At 43.4% G+C, this 20,317-nt stretch overlaps 1 protein-coding gene across 1 annotated transcript; it reads right to left on the reverse strand.

Annotated features, from left to right (window-relative positions):
- Positions 1-8,312: 8,312 nt before the first annotated feature.
- Positions 8,313-19,373, reverse strand: dnajb4 (DnaJ heat shock protein family (Hsp40) member B4). Its single transcript, XM_043698702.2, has 3 exons — positions 19,045-19,373; positions 16,938-17,518; positions 8,313-9,503 (listed from the first exon to the last, which is right to left on the reverse strand). The coding sequence occupies exons 1-3, from the start codon at positions 19,253-19,255 to the stop codon at positions 9,270-9,272; spliced, it is 1,026 nt and encodes a 341-aa protein (XP_043554637.1). The 5' UTR covers positions 19,256-19,373; the 3' UTR covers positions 8,313-9,269.
- Positions 19,374-20,317: the final 944 nt, after the last annotated feature.

The raw sequence follows: 20,317 nt of genomic DNA on the forward strand, positions 1-20,317 counted from the left end.
TGGAGGAGCAGAGGGACCTTGGGGGTCTATGTTCATAGATCTTTGAAAGTTGCCACTCAGGTGGATAGAGCTTGTAAGAAGGCCTATGGTGTATTAGCGTTCATTAGCAGAGAGATTGAATTCAAGAGTCGTGAGGTGATGTTGCAACTGTACAGGACCATGGTAAGGCCACATTTGGAGTACTGTGTGCAGTTCTGGTCGCCTCACTTTAGGAAAGATGTGGAAGCTTTGGAGAGGGTGCAGAGGAGATTTACCAGGATGTTGCCTGGAATGGAGAATAGGTCGTACGAGGATAGGCTGAGAGTGCTAGGCCTTTTCTCATTGGAACGGCGAAGGATGAGGGGTGATTTGATAGAGGTTTATAAGATGATCAGGGGAATAGATAGAGTAGACAGTCAGAGATTTTTTCCCCGGGTACAGCAGAGTGTTACAAGGGGACATAAATTTAAGGTGAAGGGTGGAAGGTATAAGGGGGATGTCAGGGGTAGTTTCTTTACCCAGAGAGTGGTGGGGGCATGGAATGCGCTGCCTGTGGGAGTGGCAGAGTCAGAATCATTGGTGACCTTTAAGCGGCAATTGGATAGGTACATGGATAGGTGCTTAAGCTAGGACAAATGTTCGGCACAACATCGTGGGCCGAAGGGCCTGTTCTGTGCTGTATTGTTCCATGTTCTATGTTCTATAAGAGAGGAAAAACACCAAAAAGGGGGAGAAGGGTAAAAAAGAGAAGCAAATGGGCAGTAACCAATCGAGGTGGAGGAGCCCTGATCGGAGTGTACAACTCTGCCAGCACCTTGACCTCTGTCACTCAGTCGGTGTGTAGTGTGTGAGCATGAAATGAACAAGAAAGGAACCCTGAGATGCACCTTGATCAAATCAATGAAATAGGTTTTTGTTTGTATATGCAAAATGTCCTGGCAGTGACACTAAAATGCAGCATTGAAGTGCAGAACTTTATTTAACGTGGCACAGATGTGTTCCTCATTTCCCCACCCCCTGCCTTACTTCCAGCTCAGTTCCATCCTCATGACCTGTTCCACCTGTCAATCTTCCTTCTCACCTATCCACTCCACCCTCCTCTATTACCTTTACACCATCCTACATCCACCTATTGTAATCTCAACCACCTTCTCCCCAGCCCCACACCCTCCCATTTATCTCTCCACCCCCGAGGCTTCCAGCCTCATTCCTGATGAAGGGCTCCTGCCTGAAACGCCAATTTTCCTGCTCCTCGGTTGCTGCCCAACCTGCTGTGCTTTTCCAGCTCCACTCTAATCTTGACTCTAATGTCCAGCATCTGCAGTCCTCACTTTCACCTGTGTCATGATATGCTGAGGCTGTTGTCTGTCCAATGTCAATCCCCATGGAGGCTGGGTGTAGACAGCTGCTGCCATTGTGACTGCTGCCCAGAGGAGCAAATAGCGACCTGGAGCTGCCAGGCACCCGCTCTGACTTCCATGTTGGGAATTGGTGCAGTTTGCTTTCTCTACAGTGTGTGGGAGAATAGCAAAATCCTACTGTTTTAGATGAGCTGGTCAACAACCCTTCTCACAACTCCCTGTCAAAATAATAGCTGGACACTCTGTGGGTGTTTGATGAAAGGGTGACTCCATTGAGATGGCAAGATGGGCCGAATGACATCTGTAGTAGAACATAGAATATTACAGCGCAATACAGGCCCTTTGGCCCTCGAGGTTAAGCCGACCTGTAGAACGAGTCTGAAGCCCATCTAACCTACACTATTCCATTCCATTCCTGATGAAGGGCTTTTGCCCGAAACATTGATTTTCTTGCTCCTCGGATGCTGCCTGACCTGCTGTGCTTTTCCAGCACCACACTAATCTCGACTCTGGTTTCCAGCATCTGCAGTCCTCAATTTTGCTCATTTTCATCCATATATTTATCCGATGACCATTTAAATGCCCTTAAAATTGGCGAGTCTACTACTATTGCAGGCAGTGTGCTCGTGCCCCCACTACTCTCTGAGTAAAGAAACTACCTCTGACATCTGTCCTATATCTATCACACCTCAATGTAAAGTTGTGTCCCCTCGTGCTAGCATCTCCATCCGAGGCAAAAGACTTTCACTGTCCACTCTATGTAACCCTCTGATTATTTTATATGCCTCAATTAAGTCGCCTCTCAACCTTCTTTTCTCTCATGGAAACGGCCTCAAGTCCCTCAGCATTTCTCATAAGACCTTCCCTCCATACCAGGCAACATATTAGTAAATCTCCTCTGCACCCGTTCCAAAGCTTTCACATGCTTCCTATAATACAGTGACCAGAACTGCATGCAGCTATTCCAGAGTTTTGTACAGCAGCAGCTGACCTCGTGGCTCTGAAACTCAATCCCTCTACCAATAAAAGCTAACACACCGTATGCCTTCTTAACAACCCTATCAACCTTGGTGGCAACTTTTGGGATCTATGTGCATGGACACTGAGATCCTTCTGCTCATCTACACTACCAAGAATCCTACCACTAGCCCAGTACTCATTATTTCTGTTGCTCCTTCCAAAGTGAATCACCTCACACTTTTCCACAATAAACTCCATTTGCCACCTCTCAGCCGAGCTCTGCAGCTTATCTATGTCCCTTCAGCACTATCCACAACTCCACTGACCTTAGTATCATCCACAAATTTACTAACCCATCCTTCTATGCCCTCATCTAGGTCATTTATAAAATGACCAACAGCCGTGGCCCCAAAATTAGATCCTTGTGGTACACTACTAGTAACTGAACTCGACGGTGAATATTTCCCATCAACCACCACCCTCTGTCTTCTTTCAGCTAGCCAATTTCTGATCCAAACTGCTAAATCACTCTCAGTCCCATGCCTCCGCATTTTGTGCAATAGCCCACCGTGGGGAACCTTATCAAACACCTTACTGAAATCCCGTATACACCACATCAACCACTTTACCCTCATCCACTTGTTTGGTCACCTTCTCAAAGAACTCAATAAGGTTTCTGAGGCACAACCTACCCTTCACAAAACCATATTGACTATCTCTAATCAACTTATTCCTCTCTAGATGATTATAAATCCTATCTCTTATAACCTTTTCCAACACTTTACCCACAACCAAGGTAAGGCTCACTGGTCTATAATTACCAGGATTATCTCTACTCCCCTTCTTGAACAAGGGGACAACATTTGCTATCCTCCAGTCTTCTTGCACTATTCTTTTAGAGAAGATAGAGGCCCAGATATTGTAATGAAGTCAGCCAGGTGGACCTCATAAAATATGTGTTCCCAGATTGGATCAGATTAACAGCCCCAATCAGGGAGCTTTGGCTGACAGAAAGATACAGGCCTGTCAAATATTCTGATGCAGGGCTTATGCCCGAAATATCAATTCTCCTGCTCCTCGGATGCTGAATGGCCTGTTGTGCTTTTCCAGCACTATACTCTGATCTCTAGCATCTGCAGCCCTCACTTTCTCCGTGTCAAATATCCTGTGGACTCTGAGGGAGTTGGATCAGTGTCAAGGACTCTCGACGTGTAAAAAAAAGGTGACTTGGTGACGGGTTACCAGCCTCTCTCGAGTTATTTCAACATCCTTCTGCATCTTAACACTCCTGTCATTCTATGAAACATGTGCCCTGTAGGCCTCTCATCCTCCATGTTCTGTGCATTTCAGCAAAACGTTTGCTGTCCAAATCCTACTCTGAAGAAGGGTTACATCCAAAACATTGATTTCTCCACCTCCTGATGCTGCCTGGCTTGCTGTGTTCTTCCAGCCTCCTGCTAGTCCACCTTGGATTTCAGCATCTGCAAGTTTTTTTTGTCTCTGCTCAAAACCTATTTGGCACCAGGATTTTCTGACCTTTTAATTACATTCTTGCTGGTCTTTGTTTTCTGATACTCGCCATTACTGAGACTAGCTTAAGTTTCCACATTTACTTACGGAATTTAGATTCCACTGTTGCCATGTTGGGATGTGAACCCGCGTTCCAGAGTATTAATCTGGGTCTCTGGCTAAGGAATACAATGATGTGACTGCAATGCGGTTGTCTGTCCAGTTCTCTTCTCCCCCCCCCAACCCCGGCAAGTCAGGCAACATTCCAAAACACTGTAGGTGCCTATTGAACGACACTGAGGGTGTACCTTCACCACATGGACTGTTGTGATTTAAATCAAGACTCACCACCACCTTCTCAATGGTAGGTAATAAATACTGGCATTGCTAATGACTCCATCATCTCCAGAATGATCTTTCTTTTAAAAATGTCGGTAATTTCCCATGACGAGTGCAGAGATGAATGACCAGTCGCATCTGATTTTTATGTATGTGATGTTGGGTAAGGAGGAATGTTGGCTGAGATACAAGAAATTCCGATTTGTTTTCAAATTCTGCTGTGGAATCTTACAAAGAAAGGCTGCAAGCGTCCCTCTCCCCCTTTCTGACCTTGATGAAAATCCATCTCTTCAAATCTTTTGGATTTCCCCTCCTAATCTCTTCTTCCTTGATGTGATGTGTATTTTCTTTCTCTTTCTAGCTCAGTGAAGCTTCTTTGCGATGTTTCACTTTGTTATTGAACTTTCTAACTGTAGGTTCTTGTTATCGAAAAATAAATAGACAAACATTTCATTTTCCAAAACAAATTATCTGTTTTTGTTTCTGTAACTGATTCACACAAAGGAGAAAAATCCCAAAAACTGTTTGGAAATAAAAACAAGATTCTCTTATTGCAATCTAACACACTTCTGGACTATTTATAATAAGACTGATTAATTCCTGAGATAATAATAATCTGTGACACATCGGTAAACAGGCATCACAGTTATGCTTGAAATCCGATTTAGAATTTTCTGGAACCAAGACTTAATGCTTTTAAAAATACAGCTGCTGACTGTGAATTTTTATTTTAAATAGTTGACTTGCCCTCCACTTTAATAAACACAACACAATTGTTAACCAAATCCAACCAGTGTCCATGAGCTGCAACACTAGATGCTTTGTTTACCTGACATGAAGTGCTATCTCTCCTACCTACCTTCCCACCAAGTTTGAGAGGACATTAGATGTAGGAGCAGAAGTAGGCCATTCAGCCCATCAAATCTGCTCTGCCATGTGCGGAGATCATGGCTTATCTGATAATCCTCAACTCCATTCGATATACCTGTGAGCTATCAATGCTCCACAATGCATTTATTTTGCCTAGGTCCACATTGTCTACTGAAATGGGGAAGTGGTAAACCTTATGGCTGGGCCTACACCCAACTCCATTATCGTCAGGCCAGGGAACAACCCTCTTTCAATGAAGAATGTGGGAGGGCACGTCAAGAGCTACACCAAGCATACCGCAAAATGGGTCAAGTTGTTGAAGCTACAAGAAAAGATTAACTGCATGCCAAACAGCATAATTGGCAAGTAACAGGCAGGCTTTAGTAATTCCACAATAAATGTATCAGATCGAAGCTCTGCAGTCCTGTCAGATCAACTAGTAAATGACGGTAGACAATTAAACAACTCCCTGGAGGAGGTAGTTACATAAATATCCCCTGTGGGTGGTGGGGGAGAGCAGCTCATCAATGCAAAAGATAATTCTGAAGCATTTGAAACTATATTCAGCAAGAGGTGCTGACTGATGATTCATCTCTGCCTCCTCCAGAAGTTTCCAACGTCATAAATGCCAGTTTTCAAACAATTTGATTCTGCCTTGAGGCTCTGCAACCACATGGGATCAATGTGGATTTCACCAGTTTCCTCATTACACCTCCCCCTACATTATCCCTGTCCCAAGTGTCCAACTCAGCACCGCCCTCTTGACCTGTCCATCACCTTTATCATCTATCCACTCCAACCCCCTCTCTGGCCTATCACTTTCTCCCCCATCTTCATCTACCAATCGCATTCTCAACTGTCTTCCCTCCAACCCCAACCCCCACCCATTTATCTCTCAGCACCCCTGGCCCACAAGCCTCATTCCTGATGAAGGGCTCATGTCCAAAACGTCGACTCTCCTGCTCCTCAGATGCTGCCTGACCTGCTGTGTTTTTCCAGCACCTCACTCTCAACACAACTCCAACAACACTCAAGAAGCTTGACACATATAAGACAGAGCAATTCCCACCTCAGGCGACTGACTGTGTGGAGTTTGCACGTTCTCCCCGTGTCTGCGTGGGTTTCCTCCGAGTGCTCCGGTTTCCTCCCACAGTCCAAAGATGTGCAGGTCAGGTTAATTGGCCATGCTAAATTGCCTGTAATATTAGGTAAGGCGTAAATGTAGGGATTTAGATGGGTTGTACTTCGGCGGGTCAGTGTGGACTTGTTGGGCCGAAGGGCCTGTTTCCACACTGTAATGGAATGTAATGTAATCTAATCTAATCTAATCTGATCTAATCTAAACAAAGGCAGCTCACCACCACTTTCTCAAGAGCACGGTGGCTCAGTGCACCAGGGTCTGTGTGGAGTTTGCACATTCTCCCCATGTCTGTGTGGGTTTCCTCTGGGTGTTCCGGTTTCCTTCCAGTCACAAAAGATGTACAGGTCAGGTGAATTGGCCGTGCTAAATTGCATGTTATGTCAGGTACATCATTCAGAGGGAAATGGGTCTGGGTGGGTTACTCTTCGGAGGGTCGATGTGGACTGGTTGGGCCGAAGGGCCCGTTTCCACACTGTAGGAAATCTAAACCATGGATGAACAACAAATGCTGACACAGCCAGCAATGCCAACATTCAGTGCGTAAGAAATAAATTATTTTAGTCAAAGTTCCAAATAATAATATTTTAGCGCAATGAGTCACAATTAATCTTCCTGAAAACTGTCAAATAACGAACAGATCTAAAAAGGCATGAGAGCTGAACCGTCACCTGAACAGTCCAAGAATATGGATGTCATGAGCAGGGCCATCCTTGAACTGAATGTCTTATTTGGCCATTTCAGAGGGAAGCTAAGAATCAACCACATTGCTATGGGTCTGGGAGTTAGGGTACGTGGAGTCATATGTAGACCAGAGCAGGATGCCAGATTTTATTTTTCCTAATGGCCATTCATGAACCACCTGGGTAATTAACATCATCTCCATAATACTAAATCTATCATTGTTGCAACCTGCATTGTAATTCAGTGAAACAGCTCCTCTTTCATACTGCTACTTCTGAGGAGAGGTTGGATTTATTTCAGGGCAAAGTGACCTGTACAGCACACAGTCAATTCCCCTGCATTTCTAATTTGAATTATTCATTGCCAGCATGGGAGCTTTGTAATAGCTGATTAATGGCGTCATAGAACTTAGTCCTTCCAGTTACAGAGGTAAAAACAATGACTGCAGATGCTGGAAACCAGATCTGAATTAGTGGTGCTGGAAGAGCACAGCAGTTCAAGCAGCATCCAAGGAGCTTCGAAATCGACGTTTCGGGCAAAAGCCCTTCCTTTATTCCTGATGAAGGGCTTTTGCCCGAAACGTCGATTTCAAACCTCCTTGGATGCTGCCTGAATTGCTGTGCTCTTCCAGCACCACTAATCCAGAATCCTTCCAGTTACAGCTGTGAGTACTATCTACAAGAAGAACTGCGACCAACAAAGATCCTCAGGCAGCACCATCCAAATTCGCAATCTCTGCCACCTAGAAGGACCAGGGCAGCAGATATGTGGGAACACCACTGCCTGCAGGTTCCCCTCTAAACCACTCACCATCCTGGCATGGAAATGTCACTGTTCCTTCACTGTCACTGGGTCAAAATTCTGGCATTCTCTCCCTAACGGCATTGTGGGTGTATCTACAACCCAAAGACTGTAGCAGTTCAAGAAGGAAGACAATTAGGGGTGACATTAAATGTTGGCAGAGCCAACAATGCCCACATATCATGAAGGAAAAATAAAAAGCCTGGTCATTATCTATTGCTGTGTCTAAAATGGCTGCTGTGTGTGTAGCTATGGATTTACTTCATAAGTTCTTTATTGGTTGTGAAGCACTTTGAGACAGTCTGAGGGTGTGAAGGTGTGATCATAATGCAAACTCTTTCTTTCTTAACTATTTTTCCTTGAAAGAATGAAATCTAATTTTCACACTGTCCTCTTATTTCAGTAAAAATGTAACTTTCCCATTTGCATCCACAGTTATTTGCAACCTGCTAAGTAGATTGCACTATTGACCTTTAATAAACTTAAGCTCATCCAAAAGTCTGTCCTGTAATGCTCATTAAATTCTGTCCGCTCGTCATTCCTAACCTTACTGACGTGCATTAACCTTCAGTTCAGCAAAGTCTACATTTAATATCTTGAGAAACAGAATGAAAACCATTGTCTAACATCACTGGACAACACACTAACAAAAACAGACAAGACACTGGATGTCAGGTGTTAACTTTGTTCATGTATTTATCATTTTAACAAAATAAAAGCATTATTGTTCAAACAGTACATTTTATCATACAAGGAGCAAAAACATTTTGATTTTAGATTTTAATAAATACTGTTACTTTTGTTTGACCACTTCTGTTACTGTCTTTGTGAAGCTACAAATAAAATTGGATGTGAGCCAGTACCCTGACGTTGCTCCAATGCAGTTAATCACCCCAAATAGCTACCTCCTCTTCCAACATAACTATAACAACAGTACTTCATTCTAATGCTTCGTCACTCAGTGATCCTTGCAAACACCATCCACATTGGGATGGGGAATAAAGAAAATCAATTACAACACTGGACATTGTTCACAGTTCGAGTGGGCATCACAGAAAGATTTTACATGTCCACCAAATGCACACAAGAGAATCTCAGTGGAGTTCAAAATAACAATGAATTAATTTAACAGTGCACAGACAGTCAAATTGCATGATGCTGAACTTCTTAAAGTTTGTGCGATATTTATAAATGAGTGTTAATCTGGTGAAAACACACTTTTTGGTGAACATCGCAAACTGCAATCTGAACCCAGGCTATTTCTACTTTGAGCTAGTCCTCAAGTGTAAGCTTTGAACCAGCCTCTGAGTATCAATTTCCTCTTTTGCCAAGAATACGAATTGCTGTTTGTTGGGCAGCATTTTATATTTACACGAGAGGAAAGAAAACAATTTGCTAAATAAAAAAAGTACAAAAGGTCAACGACTGCCCTGAAAAGGATATGGTAAAAAGCTTCGGTCTCTGCTTTAAGAACCACGGCAAAAGATTATTGCTGTTTGAGAGACCTCCCAAAACATGCATTGATATTTCTTCCCAGAACACGCACATGGCCCAAGCACAACACTGCAAAGCAGTTAGTTCACTATATACAGTGGAGTGACACTTCTGCTGAAGTCCAGTCCTGACATTTACGATGTGGGTAAATGTCTTTTCAGCACTTCTTTGGACGATGTGGATATAAAGTCTGGGAAAATTACTTCAAATTCCACAATCAGGTCACCTCGGCGGTCTGGGTTTTTAGGGAATGGTAATCCTCTGCCGCTTATCCTCTTCCTTGATCCTGGTTTGATCACGTCCTGAGTTGCTAGTGGGATCGATCTGCCTTCCATGGTTGGCACATGTACTACACAACCACATAAAGCCTGGAATGACAAAAGGGAAATGTAATTAGTTGAAAGAATACTGATGGTGCTGTGACATTGTTTGTAGAATCCACACCGTGTGGAAGCAGGCCATTCGGCCCATAGAGTCCACACTGATCCTCCAAAGAGCATCCCACCCAGACCCACCTCCCTACCCTATTCCTGTAACCCTGTATTTTCCCCATGGCTAACCCAATCAACCTGCACATGCTTGGACGCTATGCGCAAGTTAGCTTGGTCAACCCACCTAACCTTCAATCTTTGGATTGTGGGAATAAACCGGAGCAAACCCACGCAGACACAGGGAGAATGTGCAAACTCCACACAGTCACCAGATGGTGGAATTGAACCTAGGTCACTGCTGCTGGGAGGCAGCAGTGCTAACCACTGAGCTACCATGCCACTATTGTAGCTTTACCTTATTTGATTAATTTTCCTCGGAGGGGCAGCCACATTAGATCTCATGTGTGCCCAGTCTTCATACTGAACCCAGATGGTGACGTGAGGGTATTATTGAACTAGTAACCCAGATACCCAGGTTAGTACCCTAGGTTCAAATCCCAACACCACTATTAAAGTAGCTCCAACCCACAGCAAAATTGTTTATCCTTAACTGCCTACTGAGATGGCCTAACAAGCCTTAAATAAAACCTTCCAACCTCTACCACTTAGCAGGACAAGGGCAGTAAATACACTGGAGCACTAATTATGCTCCATGCCAAATGCCACTCTGACTTGGAACAATCCCACCTTGCCATTCCTTTTACACATAGCAAGATCCCAGAAAGAACAATGAGATGAGTGACTGACTGGCTGAAAGACCTTTTCCATGGGGGTTGATTGAGTATGTTAGCTTAAATACTTTTGGAAACCCAATGCCACGATCAAAGGCTTCAGTTTCATGACACATTAAAAAAAAAGCATCTCTAACAGTGCAGCACTCCATCATTACTGCAGTATGTCAGCTTGGTTCCCCTGTGGGGAAAATTACCCTTGTGGGAAGTGGCAATAAAAAGGAAAGGAAAGAGGTAATTATTGTGAGAAAGTCAGTCAGTTTAATAAAGTACACTAACAGAAGGTTTAATACTGCAGTGAACCAAAGACAGAAACACAGGAGCAGAAGTTGGCCATTTAGCCTTTTGGTCCTGCTCCACCATTCCAGATCGTGGCTGATCATCTATCTCAATGTCATTTTCCCGTGCTCTCCTCACACCTCTGAATGTCATTGGTATGTAGAAATTCATCAATCAATCGCGGTCTTAAACATACTCAACAAATGAGCTTCCACAACCCTCTGGTTTATAATTATGATTGTTAAACCAATAATTCTGACAATGTTGTTAATTTGTAAAAGTGACTGTCATTAATGTAGCAATTGGACGTCAGGTGTTTCCAATGCTCAAAGTGAGACCAAAATAGATGACATTAGGTAAGTTAATGTCAAAGTGGTTTTAAAATTGAATCAAGTGCACGGACTGTCCACTGTCAAAATGTTTGAATTTCTTAATGTCATGAGAGAAATATATGCACACCATGTACCCAGGCACAGTCACAGCTCTATCCCGAACAGGAGGCTTACATTGCAGCTGGATGGCACCCAAGCCATTTCAAGTGGCAACTGTTGTACAAAAGAGTTAGTACCCAAAAAGGGACATCAGAAGACAAGTTTCAACCATTAGGATGTAAAGAACTGTTACTGGAAGGAGCTAATCAGAGTTGCGCAGGGTTCTCCTTATACTACTCAGTACTTTTAAATTGGCCATGACTGTCTCATCTTAGATAATAACTAGCTACGAAGTAATGAAACCTCTACTGTTAACTAAGACAGAACCTAGCCTCTGCCTAACACTTATGTATGCCTCCTTTCCCACATGGTCTCGGTATTTTTTACTATTACCAGCAAGAGGCATTAACGGCAGTGAATCTACACAAGATATCCCTGATGGTTTCCACAAATATAGGCAGCATGGGTGCACAACATTTCCAGGTAACGACAATAAGAAGTTTCATTTCAATAGTTCCGTTAACTTGGCAAAATTTCCTAAATAATTCACAGAAGTGTCATCATGTAAAATTGTCAGTGAGCCATTGGAGGACGCAATGGGAAATGTGACCAAATTGTTTGGTCAAAGAGGTCGGCTTTAAGATGCATCTTAAACAGATGGTGGGAGGGATGAAGAGAACATTCCAGAGCTACCTATTATCTATGTTCTAATAAGTAAGACATTACAGCTAAGCCTGATCCTGTTTTGCCTAAGCTGCACATGAACACACAAAAGTTTAGATGTAGTGTGGCTGATTACATACACTGAATAATTACAAGGTGTTTTCATTTCCTTTGCTGAGGTCAGGAGTGCTGAGGTCAGTGTGGCATCTCAGCTGAGATCAGTTAGTTCAGTCAGTCAGAGAACTGGATCTTGGAGACTTTCACCCTCAATAACTTTCAGTTGCTTCCCAGGTTATTAACAGGAGAATGAGAGAATTGTAATGGAGTTTTAAAATCTGACTCAATTCCAGCCTTTTCCATATTTTGGGGCAAAGGTCTTTGGACAACTTGGTATTACATTACTGAAACTTTCTTTAAACCTTTATTTTGAAAGCATTCATAAAGGACACAAGAATTAATGTTAGTAATTGAACTTAATCAAACTTAAATTTGTAATTAAACTTGCTGTTCATTGTGCAGTACTTGTCATATTGCCAAAAAGAAGACATTTTGTGTGAACTTTTTGCCTTGCATTCATTAGGACAGTTTGCAAGAATATCAATTCAAGGAGATTTACAAGCATGAGAGGAGAGTGCTGATTGGTTGGCAAACATACTCTGATTGGTTGGGTGTTCACCTTTAAGAAAGCACCTTTAACGCTGACTGACTGCCAGGCTTGATTTAAATTTTCAACTAGGCAAGTTGACTTTGCGTGTTCACGTCATTGTCAGTGAATGAACCAGCCAATGTTCAAGTTGGAACAGACACCACTCCCAATACACACGGTGTGCCCAATTGATAATCCTAACTTGATTTGTCAGCGTAATTCCTCGCATATTCAGGCCTATCCAGCAAATTGTAATTGTCCAATTGCCAAATCACATCTTATAGTGGGTAATATGTTGAGAGTTTTGCAAGTGCAGGCCAATTGGGTACAATCAGTACTTTGCTTGTTGGATGTGATCCACCAGTTGTTCAGACATATGGTCCACATATGTGGCATCACATTGGCGTCAAAATTGACATACAACATTGCTCATTTGTGATAAGCATTTTGGCTTGATGACAACATTCTATTCGTGGTGAACGTCATTTGTGCTGCACGTACAGCTTAAAACAGCTGTTCACCTGTTGCTCAAACATTTGACATGACCTATCCTTTCATGGTAATTGGGAGATGGACTGGGCACTTTTCAGGACCTTAGGGCCGTTCATGAATTTGCACAGTCTACTGTAAGAAATGATTTGATCAGGACTGCTGTTGTCCACCATGATGATTTTGACATGTTCTATATCCACACTAAGTCTGCATGGTGAACAATTCAACCCTATTTCAGAATTTGCCTGAAAAAAAGACTCCTTTTACGACACATGGAACCGTAGAAATGTCGATGTATCTACAGGCAGTCATCAAGAGCTCTCTGGCCAGTTTCTCAATTTGGACATTGAGAAAAGGGAGCTTATTCAGCCACACCACTTCAAACATGAATTTGAGTGCAGCATCAGGCCTGTTAAAACTTGCAAGGGAATTCTTAATGTAACTGCTGATTCAAATACAGCAGATGTACATCACCTACGTATCAGAAATATGCAAGGGGTAGATGGTTAGGTATCATTCCAACAAGGTTACATTTCTCATGGAACCCAACAAGGATACTTGCAAAGAGTAAGCCAAGTAGGGATTCCATGGCAACACCATGGGCATCCCTGATGGCATACATGATGTTGTTGAAACTGATTGATTGCATGATTTGCTATGTTCATCATTTTGTGAATCAACATTCACTGAACCTATGGTGAGTCTAAATCCCCATGACACATTGCTGAGGATCAGATGCCTATGGCTTTGACATATGGTACATTGCTGAATCAGCTAACAATGTCAAATGAACATGAGTATTGCTAGCTATATGCAAGTCCCATATGGTTTTCACAAATTTAGATTAGATTCCCTACAGTGTGGAAACAGGACCTTTGGCCCAACAACTCCACACCGACCCTCCGAAAAGTAACCCACCCCCCTCTGACCAATGCACCTAACAACTATAGACAATTTAGCATGGCCAATTCACCTGACCTGCACATCTTTGGAATGTGGGAGGAAACCGGAGCACCTGGAGGAACCTCACACAGACATGGGGAGAATATGCAAACTCCACACAGGCAGTTGCCCACGCTGGAATCGAACCTGGGACCCTGGCACTGTGAGGCAGCAGTGCTAACCACTCAGCCACCATGCCGCCCTAAATGTGAAGGAATTCTTCATCAAGACTGATTATAGCAATTTGCCCAACCATTTAGCCAATTCCTGTCTGCAGAGCCAGTCACAGATAAGGTGGAAAGGAATATCAACTTTACTTAAACTTCTAAGAGGATAGTTAGCTTCTTAGTCACAAATATTTCAATCACAGTCAAAGATCTGCGAGCAGAGATTTTGCACATGCATTTCCAGTGCAGAACTACAGATCCTCACTTGATCAGTAAAGGTTCTGGCAAATCTTTTTGTACCACATCGAAAGATCATACTTGTTTTTTAAAAAAGTATTTCACAGGATGTTGATATTGCTAGCAAGGCCAGCATTTACTGCCTATCTCAAAACTTGTAATTAAAATGCTTACTGTGCTGCAAGAAACAGCTCCAAACAAACAGAACTGGACAACTGTTGATGCTAATCAGTCCATAATGTCTGTAATATCTTTTAAGAACTATTCAATTAGCCATACGACCCCTGCACTTCAGCCCATACTCTGGAATTTTTCCCTGTCCAATTAACTTTGAAAAGGCACTCTTTTAGGCAATACAATACAGATCATAACATTGTGTTTTGTATAATAAATTTTCATCTTCATTACAGTCCTTTTTCAAATTACTGCAAAATCTGCATCTGCAAATTTCTGATCCTATAAGTGGAAACATTTTGCCCTATTTATTGATTTAAAACTTCTGAGAATTTAAAACCCCATCAAATCTATTCTTCACCTCTCTGCTCCCAGCAGAATAAACCCAGCTTCTCTTGTTCGTCCAAATCCCTCATCCCTTGTTGTCATTTCTATGAAGTTCCTTTGAATCCTTTCCAGGGTTTTCACATTCTTCCTAAAGCATGGTGCCCAGAATTGGGCACAATACTCCAGCTGAGGCTCAAGCATTCATTTATAAATGTTTTGGATAGTGTGCTTGCTTTGGCATTTTTTTTATATTGTCAACAATTCCACTGTGCCAGTTATGCTCAGATTCTCATCCTTAGTAGGCATCCCCGACAAGATAGCTTTTCGTTGGGCTTAGCCAATTCCCTACAGTTTTCCGATTCTGATCTTCATGGTGTACCATCCTGCACCCAAGTTTCCACTGCCCTCTTGAGAAGGCAAGATTCCCCCAATGTTATATATTTACTATAACATTGTAAGCACCTGGCTAGTAGATGGGGTACTTCCTTGGCATAGACATTGTCAAGACTCACAATAACAACGTGTGATTTTCCTGTTCAATATTTATCCATAAACTGACAACCATTAAAACAACAAAACTATCTGGTCAAATTAGCTAACTAATTACAATGTTTAAAAGACATTTGGATAAGTACATGAATAGGAAAGCTTTAGGGGTACATGGGCCAGGAGCAGGTAGGTGGAATTATGCTTAGTTTAGGATTATAGTTGGCATGGACTGGTTGGACCGAAGCGTCTGTTTGACTCAGTGTTGTCCCTGGGATCCTGCTGTGAACCAATTGGCTGTCATGGTTCCTACATTACAGAAACGACATAAAAGGTGCTTCATTAGTCATAACATGCTAAGGACATCTGATAGTAGGCACTATAAAAAATGCATGTTCCCTCAGTCCTTGATCATTGTAAATTTATAACTCCCATTGTTGATATTGTAGCATTGCTCTCCGAGTGACACAGTCTGTTGCTGACCTTCTTTATTTTTCTGTCTTAATTTGAATGTTGGACAAATTTTACCTTATGTATTAATAGCATGAGAAAGCTGGGCAAAGGTTTATTCAGCATCAAGTCTGTTTTATTTCCTAGCACATGCATTGTTACTTGAACTGTAAATGTAACCTCTTCCCCAGATCTCTTACAATAATAGAACATTTCCAAATCTGAAAATCACATGTAGCAACATCCAAAACTGCCAGTATATGACCAAGACAGGCAAAAATTTCTGAACAAAGCAGAAAATTGAAAAATTATTCCTGGTGTCCCTTCCTAATCCTGAAGATCATAAATGTCTTGATTACTACTCCAGTTCGTACAGCACAATTGGTCATATCAATCTCAGGATATTCTGGTCTCTATGACTCATTTATAGATGAGCTGTTCAGAGAAGGCCAGATATAAAAGCAGGTCTGCTGTGAGAAGGGTTATAACTACTGGTATGTCATAATAAAAAAACATTTCCAAAAATAAAATCAACTTGTATTCATTATTTATAGCTCCCTAAAACTGTCTGTTTTTGCGCCACTGAACATCACTCAGGAGAATTTTCAAATATAGGCCTTTGACTAACCAAGAGATGAATGGGAGAATTATCAACGTGACTGGATACTTGCTTTTGGGTTCCAGTTTGGAGAGACAGCCTGTTCAATCCTCATAGTGTCCTCTAGCTGGTCACAGAGGGGCAAGGGGCACTAGTAGATGGCCAAGACCTTGATCATTTCTCACCAACAGGTTTTCATAAAAAGGCGCTGGAATTGTTGACAGGAACAACAAACTTTTCATTTACATATAGCTTATTAAAAAAAATTGGAACATTCCAAGGTGCTTCACAGCAGCATTCAGTCAAAACCTGACACCAAACCAGATAACTGTACAGGAGACCAAATGCTCAGTCAGAGGTGAAGAGGTTTAACCTCAAAGCAGCTGAAGGCAGTGAAAATTGGGGATTCAAAAGAAGCCTGAGGTAATAGTTTACAAAAAAAAAATCAAAAGTTGACCAGATAGAGCCCTTGTGATACAACGGTAGAGTTTCTATCTCTGAGACAGGAGATCCAAGTTCAAGACCCACCAAGTCCAGAGACATATAATAACATCCCTGAACAGGTTGATTAGAAAATGCAAAAGAGGCCAGAACTGGAGAAGCCAAGTAATCTCAGGGTTGAGAGAGAGGCCTTATTATAGGGATGGAGGAAATCATTTCTTATTTTAACCATTGTTTCATTTCCGTTTTCCTGTCTATTGGATAAACTAAGTACAAACTTAATAAAATGATCTAAAAGTAGACATACCTCCCTCAGGCTGACGCGGACATTGTAAATAATATTCGATCCATCTCTCTTAAAGTGGGAGTGAGGCTTGTCTTTGAGTACAAAAACCACATCTGCTGGGATAGTGTTTGGTGTTTCGTCCCCTTCTTTTGGGAATGTGATTTTGGTTCCCTCTTTCCAGCCCTTTTTAATTTCGATAGTCAGTATCTTATCCTCCATCCTGATGGTCCTACCATCCGGGTTCAGCCGCTTCCTGGAGATCTTCATCCTCTTGGTAGAGCCATTAAAGATCTCCTCGAGGGACACCCGCAGCTCATGGATGATGGGCGGGTCTTGCCTGCGCCGCATCTGTCCCATCAGTCCTCCGCCATGCCTGTCCCTCGGGAAGCCATTCATGCTGAAGCCTGAAAACTGGGCAAAGGGGTCAGAGTCCACATCCATGCCCTCTTCCTGGTGTCCATTTGCCATCCTCCTGCCGAAGAACATCTCAAAAGGGTTGGCACCCCCAAAGAATGCTGCAAAGGTGGCATGAGGGTCTCCATGGAAGGTGTAGCGGAATGTTCCTCCCTGTTCATCGGGACCACCAGCTCCTCCTTTCAGCCCTGGATGAGGAAAAGGGAGTACATTTACCAATTCTGAAGAGTTACAACAGACGTGTAAACATTTCTCTCTCCACAGATCTGCTGAGCGTCTCCAGCGTTCTCTGTGCTTGTTAAAGGCCACGTACTACCGGCCTGTGGCAAAACACACCCCCTGACACCCTCACTAACAAGAGGAAGTTAGCTTTGGAAGTCAATTGGAATTCTACTCACTGAGATCGATACAGCTTTAAATAACAGAGGAGCACTGGGAGATACAGGAAAAAGGGGGCTCCATGGGGCAGAGACCAATGACCCAACTGAATTGTGGGGCAAGATTGGTTGGAATAGTATAAAATGATATTTTGTTTTGTTTATCAAAGGCCAGAATTTGTCACCCATCCCCCAAATATCCTTGCACTGCATGGTTTGCTAGGCCATTTCAGAGTCAACACATTACTGTGGGTCTGGAGTCACATGTATACCATACCAGGTAAGGATGGTGTTGATACGAACCGGGTGGATGATGCCAAAAATCAATGATCTTTTAATTTGAATTTAAACTCCACCAATGGACATAGAGTCACAGAGATGTACAGCACGGAAACAGACCCTCCAGTCCAACTCGTCCATGCCAATCAGATATCCCAACCCAATCTATTCCCACCTGCCAGCACCTGGCCCATATCCCTCAATGCTGGCATTTGTATCCATGCCCCCCTCCTCCCTCCATGCCCCCCTCCCCCCAGACCAGTAGTCTGGGCGTCTGGATTTCTGGTCCAGTGAAACCATCATGAACACCAACATCTCTCCCATATTAGGATGTGGAAGAAAAGTGCAGGGTTGTGGGGAAAGAGTGGGAGAAAATAGATTCCTCTCCAAAAGAGCTCACTCATATTTGACAATAGAACAGCCCCCTTCAGTGCTACAGTATTCCTGAGAGTGGAGTTACAGATTGAAACAGTCAACTGAATAGCAGAGCACGCATGAAGAGCCCTAGGGACCCAGTCCATGCTGCAAAATCCATGGAGCTATTGAATATCCATTTCGTTCAAAGAAACGTTCTATTTAAAGTGCAGTACATTCAATGACACACAGCCACCCACCCCGCACCCCATGAGTATTTGGATTTATGATCACTGCCACTCTGAAACTCTGACTTGCTGCCATTACATAGGAAGAGAAGGCCACTTAGCCCCTTCCAACCTGTTCTATCATTCACATTCTCCAGAGGTTGAGGGAATACCAGATCAGAAAACCCAGACTGGGCTTTTCAATGAAGTGGGAGGCAGGACAGAGACTGATCGCTTCGGAAAACGGCAGCGGTAAAGCTGTCCTTGATGGGGAGGCAAGTTCTTTCAGTGCCTGGATTGACAGCTTGCTGGGTGTGGGGGTGTATATGTAAACTCCGCGAGAAGGAAATAGCAAACGGGGTGGTGGAGGGGTGAGAATGCAGCAATAACTCATTCATGTCAAGCCCTTCCACCTTCAGACTGGCCTCTCATTCCCTACACAGGGCGGTGGCTTTGGTTTTAATATTCCACACTCACCTTCCTCCCCAAACTGGTCATAGATCTCTCTCTTCTTGGGGTCACTCAGGACCTCGTAAGCTTCGGCCACTTCTTTGAACTTCTCCTCGGCGTTCGCGGCTTTATTCTTGTCCGGGTGCCACCTCAGGGCTTGTTTCCGATAAGCTTTCTTGATGTCTTCCTCGGAAGCTCCTTTCTGCAAGCCCAGGATGCTGTAATAGTCCTTGCCCATGGCTGCACAGGGAGGATGGTGGGGTTAGAGCTGGCTGTTTGTTGCACCCACACAGACACTGTAATGTTCAGGCAGCAGCAGCAGCTCACTCTCTCTCTGTGTGTCACTGACTCGCTCACTGTCTGCAGCAGCCTCTATATAAAACCCATCCCCGCCTGGCTCCTGGGAAAACGCCAGCTCCTTCCAGAACATACAGCAACAACGTCATTTCCCCACCTCCCCACTGACGCAAACTTTTCGGCATTCCTTCCAAATTGCGTTTCTCCCCGAAAGAAGTGCTTAAAAGGTCAAATTATGCTCCTCTGGACCGTGTTTCCTTTTTGTTTGGGAAAAGGGCCGGGACGGGAACACAATGGGGTGTCTACAGAGGCCAGTTGTGACTGGGAGCTCCTGCAGGTTTCCTCACAGAGTGACCCTGGAGCTGTGGGAGATCCCCAGCCACAACTGGCCTGGGAGAGACCCGCTGTGGGACATTCATCTCTTTCCTGCTGTCTGGCATGTTCGTCAGGTAGACCTTTTCCAATCAACCTGTTCAGAGATGTTGTTACACTCACCCGGAAGAAAGTGGGACTTCAACCAGTGTCTCATGGCTCAGAGGTAGGGACACTACCACTACATCAGAAGAGCCCTCTACATTTGTAATGGTGTTTTCCAATCACTCCATTAAGAGATGTTGTTACACAATTCTGAGAACAAGGTGGGATTTCAATCCCAGGTATACTGGCTCAGAGGTAGATACACTACAAAGAAAGAACAAAGAAAATTTACAGCCCAGGAACAGGCCCTTCGGCCCTCCAAGCCTGAGCCGATAAAATCTACTGTCTGAACCTGTCGCCCAATTCCTAAGCATCTGTATCCCTCTACTCCCTACCTACTCATGCATCTGTCCAGAAGCATCTTAAATGAGTCTGCCCATGCCTGCCCCTACCACCTCTGCTGGCAATGTGTTCCAGACACCCACCACCCTCTGTGTAAAGTATTTGCCGCGTATATCCCCTTTAAACTTTTCACCTCTCACCTTGAAAGCATGACCTCTCATTATTGAATCCTTCACCCTGGGAA

This window comes from Chiloscyllium plagiosum, unplaced genomic scaffold (genome assembly GCF_037043375.1).
Source record: "Chiloscyllium plagiosum isolate Xiang-an unplaced genomic scaffold, Cpla_swu_hap1 HiC_scaffold_9, whole genome shotgun sequence".
NCBI classification, from domain to species: domain Eukaryota; kingdom Metazoa; phylum Chordata; class Chondrichthyes; order Orectolobiformes; family Hemiscylliidae; genus Chiloscyllium; species Chiloscyllium plagiosum.

Bases quoted from the DNA above. Each gene is read 5' to 3' on its own strand.
- dnajb4 (XM_043698702.2), bottom strand. From the start codon at position 19,255: ATGGGCAAGGACTATTACAGCATCCTGGGCTTGCAGAAAGGAGCTTCC. The intron at 17,519-19,044 runs GTGAGTGTGGAA...TTCCTCATCCAG, and splicing joins TGACCAGTTTGGGGAGGAAG to GGCTGAAAGGAGGAGCTGGT. The intron at 9,504-16,937 runs GTATGTCTACTT...TTGTCATTCCAG, and splicing joins TCCGCGTCAGCCTGAGGGAG to GCTTTATGTGGTTGTGTAGT.